We start from the raw sequence: 7,490 nt of genomic DNA, 5'->3' as shown, positions 1-7,490 counted from the left end.
TAGTGTTACTGTTTTTATAGTAACAATCGCAAAATCTACAAATGAACGATTAATCAGCAAAACAAAAAATATATATATATATATATATATATATATATATATATATATATATATATATATATATTGAGGTATAATGGTGCATATTATAATCCTTGCATCAGTTTAGATTTTGATGAGATCTGACAGTTATTCTAATACAATGCCTTTAAGAACCTTCCTAGTATTTAGGTCCATCTGTTTAGTAGTGGCAACAGACCTTAAAAGGTGTCATCTTCACCGTGCTTGCAAGCTTTCTGTCTCCTAACTCGAAGTATAAAGAATTTTATGAAAGGTATAAAATGAAAGGTTTTCAGCTCTCTCTGTACGGAAGGAATACCATCATAGAACTGAACTGAAATGAACAGGTTCTGGAAACAGTAACATTTATCTAGATTATTCAAAATTACCCAGTTTTAAAACAAATTTGAATATTCGATTTACAGAAAGCTAAACACTAAAATATGGAAAATTCTGAGTTTGGAGGATCTGCACAGATTTAACCCTGAAACGAACACGCAGGGGAAAAATCTTTGAATACTTTTAAGCAGAAATATGTCTATGTAGGCAATGCAAAAATATCCTAATTAAGTTAATAAATAATAATAATAGCAATACAAAAAAATAATAATAACAATAATAAAATAACAATGAATTCATGAATTTCTATCTGTCTATATAAACAATTAGAAGTAGTAGAAGTAGAACTGTAGAAAGTAGAACTGACATGTACAGATGCATACACAACGTATATGCAACATATTATGGAAACCGGTCCGTTTGTGTGTCTGCGCGTTCTATCTTTCTGGTCGTGTTCGAAAACCTAGTGAGCAGCCTACGTAGAAAGCACATCGAGACGTCGCATGCGCGCTCCGAGCGTTTTTTTCCCTAGCAGCTCGTGAGGTATTGATATGCAGCCGTTCTCCAGTGCAGCATCCGCCATATTGTCTACCAGGAGACGCCGAGAGGTAATGCAGTGTGCATTTACGACCTACTGATATTTGTATTCCTACATGACTTGACTTTTTAGTATTTCCTTCAGTTAAGGACACACGTAAGGCACTGCGTTACTAATAAATGCTAATGTGAATACATATTCGTGTTATATGCTGGCGACACAGGTAACTTTAGAGCGTGCCAGTGCTATTTGCTAACCACTAAAACCCGTCGCGTATTCTTCATAAAACAGACATAGATGGTATATTTGATTCCACGGTGACTAAACACAAACATCATCTTCGTGTATGGATTTTAATTCTTATGAATATTAATTGTTTTGTTTTGTTTTCTTGTCTAATTGGTCTAATCTTTTGTGAGAATGTAGCTAGCGGCGTTAGCTTTGATGTGGCGTGTCGCGCCACGTTCAGCTAGCAGAGTTTCTGTGATAAAACATCACGATATTTATCCGTGTGTTCAAATAGTGACTGGTTTGCGCTTATATAGCGTGTTTTACAATGTAATAAATAGTTTGAATGGTGAATTAGCTGAATGCGTCGGTAAATGTTTAAGAAATGACTTAGGCGTGGCAAACGCTATGCTAGTTAGCGTTTAGCTGGCTAACTAACAGCTGTTATGGAAGCTCGTAATAAGATTCTGAGAAATCCCGTAATTATATTGTTTGTAATTAATTAATAACGTGGATTATGTGTAGATAAAGTTGGGAATGCAGAAAAGCTGTGTATTGAGCTTGACCGGTTTCTTTGACTGTGTCATAAGGCCTGTGGCTCAAAACAAGATATTGATTTAAGGGAAAATGTACCAGTGCTCCTAGTTATAATGGAGTTTATAGTGCTTCAATGTTATCCCTAGTTAGACTTTTTGTTTGTGTTCCTTGTGTTTGTGGTGTGTTTCTCTCCCACTGCTTTAAGCTCATTTATGTAGTTCTAATAATTAGTAATTCATTCAGAAAGCTCACAGGGCTTGTCACGAACAGCAATTTGTTAGTACAGTGACCTGGTTGGGTATTAATGGAAATTGGTCCATAAATCAGTACTTTGATACTCAGGCTGATGTTGCACAGCTGTCTGTAAAGTTTACAACATCCTTGTGTTTTCCAGCATCTGGAGGGCCATGAGGAATGACTTATAGGATTGCTGTGTCTCCTGAATAAGCTCCTGGATGTCCTCTTTCATTCAAATTACAATCAGGTGTGTTGTCGGTGTGGCTTTTGGAAATGTATTACATTTCAAATGAAAGTGGTTTACTTTGAGATTACTTGATTATCGGGGGTATTAATATGCTTGTTTAATTTGTAGCCTATGCTCCACCATAAAGTCATCACACCTGCCTTCATCAGCTCCACCTTTCATTTGCTGCTTGGAGGAACCCTCCAAGGTAATAACCCGTACAAGTATATATTTTTGAGCTTTATGAAATTAATGTAGACCTGGTGTTGTCAATCTTTAAATGTCACCAATCTTTAAATATTATTATCCACGCGAGTGGGAATCCATCCTAAAATTGCAAAGGCATTTTTATGGTTCCTATTTATAACTTTAGTATTGATGTTATAACTGTATTAAGTTATAATTGCAAAAATGTGCTTTCTGTTGTTACATAACTATAATTTTATTTTAATAAATTTAATTTAAAAAAAAAAAAAATGTACGTAACGTTTATGTTCTGTGTGTATATATTTATATATATATATATATATATATATATATATATATTATGTATTATGTGTATGTATATAAAAACGCACACAAGCTAAATCTACAGAGTGCACAGTCAAATATTATGTACATGAAATTCATTCTTGGTGCGATTTAATCATTGCCAAGCATGATGTTATTTTTTTTTTTTATGTAATTTTTTATTTTATTTTTTTTCTCGAGAATATTTAGTTTTTTTCTCTAAACATTTCTATGGAGCCCATAAAACTCATTTACTTTTTTAAAAACACCAGTCTAAATCATACATACATCTTTTTGGTTGTCCTGCAATCTTTCAGTGTTTTATTTTGTTGTCTTTCCAGGTGTTTCAGGGAATACCTTGTGTAGAATATGTCTGGCCCTGTCCCAAGTCGCTCTCGAGTTTACCCTGATGTAAACACACAGCGACCCAGAGAGTACTGGGACTATGAATCCCATGTGGTGGACTGGGGGTGCGTTCTCTTCAATTTTTAGCACCTTTAAATTACATGCACTATAAATAGTCAATTTGACCTATAATTATGCAGATTATCCCTGTGGATAGCGTTTTGTTGTTCTCTTTCTGATGCTTGAATCAAATGTTCTTATAACTTACTGTGGCATACATGTTATTTCACCCATTCAGTGCATTAAAAATCCTTTTTACTGCATATGTTTGTTCTACAGAAATCAGGATGACTATCAGTTAGTGCGAAAGCTTGGCCGGGGAAAATACAGTGAAGTATTTGAAGCCATAAACATCACTAACAATGAGAAAGTAGTTGTCAAAATACTCAAGGTATATTTGCTTTCACACTTGTGTAGAAGATTTGATGAGAGATGTCGGTGTATGCTTATATATTTTTTCTTCTAATTTTAGCCAGTGAAAAAGAAGAAAATTAAACGAGAAATAAAAATTCTGGAGAACTTGAGAGGAGGCCCCAACATAATAACCCTTTTAGACATCATAAAGGATCCTGTGGTATGTTAACTAATATATTATGGAGTTACCTAACTTAAAGGGCTTCTTTCTTTTTTTTTTTTTTTTTTTTTTTTGCTGTTCTTTTTGTTAATGACTTGAGTTGAGAGAAATATGCGTATATGTGCTAGTTGTGTGTCATCAGGTTTAAAAGCCTTTCTAATTTATTTTCAATGTACAGTCCCGAACACCAGCGCTGGTTTTTGAGCATGTTAACAACACGGACTTCAAGGTTAGAGATTTTTTTTGTTTGTTTGGATCCCCCTCCACTGAAAAATGTGTTAAATGCGATGTAGTAAACTGTCTTTTTCTTCACAGCAACTGTATCAAACTTTATCAGACTATGACATCCGTTTCTACATGTATGAAATTCTTAAGGTGAGATGATCACTAAAAATCTAAATAAAAATGGGTCTGAAAGCAATATCATAGACCGTAACCATTCAATGTCTGTCTGGCAAGCTAATTTTGCAGAGGCAAAGCGGTTTCAGTTTTGCCCCTTGTTTAGGTTAGAAAGTTTCAGCAGTGCCCAAGCGGTCTGCTCAAATTGATGTCTGATCTAATTCTTCTCTCCACTCTTCTGTCCCCAGGCTCTCGACTACTGCCACAGTATGGGAATAATGCACAGAGACGTAAAGCCACACAATGTCATGATTGACCATGAGCACAGAAAGGTATTGGCCAATTAAAGAGTTTACCCAGCATTGAACGTTATTTGTTAATTTCTGTGATGGCAAAGCCAAATGTTCTGTAGCCATGACTATCTAGTATCACATGATCCTTAAGAAATCATTCTAATATGTATATTTGATGTGCACTTTTTTTTTCATGTTACTATTAAAAACATTCATTCTGCTTTAATATTTTCAGTGAAAACCATAATACACTCAATACAAGCAGGATTTTTTTTAAGTTAAAAGAAATCCTTTCTAATTAAAATGAGTATCTTATTGGCTTAATTTAAAAAATTTTTTTTTTTTTAAGCTTCGTTTGATTGATTGGGGCTTGGCTGAGTTTTACCACCCCAACCAGGAGTACAATGTACGTGTGGCTTCCCGATATTTTAAAGGCCCTGAACTACTTGTGGACTACCAGGTTAGTGTCCTAAAATTCAGGATGTGAATTTTCTAGAACACTCATACTTTTCTTTCAGAATTTGATCATACTCATTTCCTCAAAGCCAGTTCTGTGATTTAGTAGTAAATATCCATGAGCTGCTTTCAAATGGAGCAGCATTTACTACACAGAGCCGTAGTTCACTGAAAAGCTGTGCTATAACATGTTCATTATCGCATTTCATTATTCATTTGTGATCACTAAATAAAATGTCACATTTTATGAATTTCAGCTTATTTTTTGAGTTTTAAAAAAAGGTTTTGGTCTGTGTCTAGATGTATGACTACAGTTTGGATATGTGGAGTCTTGGATGCATGCTGGCCAGTATGATCTTCAGGAAGGAACCATTTTTCCATGGACATGACAACTATGATCAGGTTATATAATGTTTATTTATTTATTTTTTTTAAACATGAACAGACTTATTAAAAACAAATAGCAGGTATGTTCAGTCATTCAACTGATTAATTCATAAATTTGCTGTGCAAATTTGCAAAAACAAATAATTGCTTGTTTTAATATGCTGGGTATTTGTTTGTTGAATTTAGTTTCTGAGGTGATTTATTTTTCTTTCTAGTTGGTTCGAATTGCAAAGGTTCTGGGTACAGAGGACCTGTATGACTACATCGACAAATATAACATTGAGCTGGACCCACGCTTTAATGACATTTTGGGCAGGTACGTTTTTTTTTTTTTTTTTAAACACTGTTGTTCAGCATAGTCTTTTATAAAGTTGTTTTTAAAATATTTTTTATTAATTTATTTTTTTGTGTGTGTACCATGTTTGTATTATTTTTATCATCTCTTTTACTTGTTTACCCAGACACTCCAGGAAGAGATGGGAACGGTTTGTGCACAGTGAGAACCAGCACCTGGTCAGTACTGAGGCTCTGGATTTTCTGGATAAGCTGCTACGTTATGACCACCAGGCCCGACTGACAGCCCGCGAGGCCATGGACCACCCTTACTTCTGTGAGTTCCTTCTGAAAACCTTAGAATATTACATTTAATGTTTTACAGGGGTTCCTGCAAAGATAATTGATGACACTAGCATTTTTTTTTTAAATAAATGGTAATCCTATGGAAGTTCATAAAGCTATATAATTTAGCTCTGACAGTTATTAATTTAAAATCTCATCTGTTAACATTGATGTATTGTAGTTAGATTACTGACTTGTTTACATTCTACAGTCTCAATGTTTACATTATTATGGCAAGTTTAAGTTTATTTGTCAACCAACTAGGTAATGTTGCTTTTATTTAACATTTCAATTAACTTTCAAAAGCAGATCAGAGAGCTTTTTATATAATATATATCTCTGATCTGCTTTTGAAAGTTAATATATATAGAATTACACATCTGTGTGTGTGTATATTAAATGCTGTAAAACGCAAAAACATTAGAAAATGGACACCTCGTAATTTCATGTGTTGTTTGTTTTATTATTTTTTTTGTTTTATATAGATCCTATAGTTAAAGACCAGGGCAGAGGAGCACCAGCTGCAGGAATGGCTGCTAGTTCCACACCAGTCAGCTCTTCTAGCTTGATGGCAGGTAAGCAGTTTACCTTTCTCAGTTCATTTTTCACCTAAAAATGAACATTTTGTCAAGCGCTCACCTTCTCCATTCAGTGCAGGTCAGTGGAGTCCTGAACCATATCGGACCCCACTGGCTTTTATTATATGGACAAAAACATGTTCTTCAAAAAGGGGTCATATGATGTTATTTTAAAGATCATTAACATAATGTAGACGTACTTTAATGCTCCTTACCATAATTGAATTAATAAGTTCAGCATTAAAACATAATATCTCTGAGTTCAACACCCAAAGAGAGGAGTAGTAATTAAGGAAGGAAAACTTAGTTGAATCTAATGACCCTTTTAAAACGACATGAGGGTGAGAAAATGGCAATGTTCATTACTAGGTGAAACCTCTGATTTTAAAAAGCATTTGCCAAGAATGTTAAGAGAAATACTCGGGTTTCAACATACACTAGGTTAAACGTGTCGGTGGCTTTCACACTGCAGGCATCGCCTCTATGACTCCGAGCACACAGCCCAACATCGGCAACATCAGCGCCGGCTCGCCTGTCATCCCTGCCCCGAACACAATGGCCACACAAGTGCCCACTGCCGCTGGAGCCCAGCCCTGAACACCACCTGCCCCAACATCCCCCCTCTCTTTCTCACATCCCTCTATCCGTCTCTCTCTCTCTCTCTCTTCTATGGGCCTGCTTGGAATTGTGAATCAGTGGTGAGGGGGTGGGGGGGCATTGATTTCATTTGTGGTTATTTTTACGATGTTGCAAATAACACAGAACTAATGTTAAGTTACGTTTTATTTTGTTTTCCTCCTCAGTTGTTTAGGGGTTTGTGAACTCAAAGAAACCCATGATGTTTTTGCACCTGTCTGTGTGAGTTAGAAAAGCAAACGGGTGTGAGTTTTCACTCGCCGTTGACTGTTTAGAGAAACACTTAAATGTCCACCTGAAGAAGGATAATAAAATTAATTTTATTTGTCCCTCTAGCGTTCTCGTGCTCAAACCATTTCACTTACTGACTTGTTTTTAATTGTTTGTTTGTTTTTGGGAGACAGGTTTGTTTTTTTTGTTTTTTTTTACGTTTTGTTGTACCTGGTATTTTAGACCGTTTTTACAAGTCTTGATCACAAAGTTCACAAAACCTGGTGTCATATTGAACCTCTCAGAATATAAATGCAGATAC

General features: G+C 35.2%; 1 protein-coding gene across 2 annotated transcripts; it reads left to right on the top strand.

Annotated features, from left to right (window-relative positions):
• The first annotated feature begins 890 nt into the window (after window positions 1–890).
• csnk2a1 (casein kinase 2, alpha 1 polypeptide) lies at window positions 891–7,287 on the top strand. 2 transcript variants are annotated; one of them, XM_043261116.1, is made up of 15 exons: window positions 891–1,004; window positions 2,094–2,183; window positions 2,292–2,370; window positions 3,014–3,142; window positions 3,357–3,468; window positions 3,550–3,651; window positions 3,830–3,880; window positions 3,967–4,026; window positions 4,239–4,322; window positions 4,633–4,743; window positions 5,040–5,141; window positions 5,342–5,442; window positions 5,588–5,736; window positions 6,230–6,319; window positions 6,764–6,900. In XM_043261116.1, exons 4-15 carry the CDS (start codon window positions 3,042–3,044, stop codon window positions 6,766–6,768), a joined length of 1,068 nt encoding a protein of 355 aa, XP_043117051.1. In that variant the 5' UTR covers window positions 891–1,004; window positions 2,094–2,183; window positions 2,292–2,370; window positions 3,014–3,041; the 3' UTR covers window positions 6,769–6,900. The 2 variants fall into 2 exon arrangements, with proteins under 2 accessions (XP_043117051.1, XP_043117050.1); XM_043261115.1 differs by having other exon boundaries at window positions 895–1,004; window positions 6,795–7,287.
• Window positions 7,288–7,490: the final 203 nt, after the last annotated feature.

Source organism: Puntigrus tetrazona, chromosome 16 (assembly GCF_018831695.1).
Source record: "Puntigrus tetrazona isolate hp1 chromosome 16, ASM1883169v1, whole genome shotgun sequence".
NCBI classification, from domain to species: Eukaryota; Metazoa; Chordata; class Actinopteri; order Cypriniformes; family Cyprinidae; genus Puntigrus; species Puntigrus tetrazona.
The sequence above is the reverse complement of the archived record's forward strand: the minus strand, read 5'-3'. Positions and strand labels throughout refer to the sequence as shown.

Coding starts and splice junctions, on each gene's coding strand:
- csnk2a1 (XM_043261115.1), top strand. CDS start 3,042: ATGTCTGGCCCTGTCCCAAGTCGCTCTCGAGTTTACCCTGATGTAAAC. Junction 4,027..4,238: donor ACATGTATGAAATTCTTAAG/GTGAGATGATCA, acceptor TTCTGTCCCCAG/GCTCTCGACTACTGCCACAG. Junction 6,320..6,794: donor CTCTTCTAGCTTGATGGCAG/GTAAGCAGTTTA, acceptor TTCACACTGCAG/GCATCGCCTCTATGACTCCG.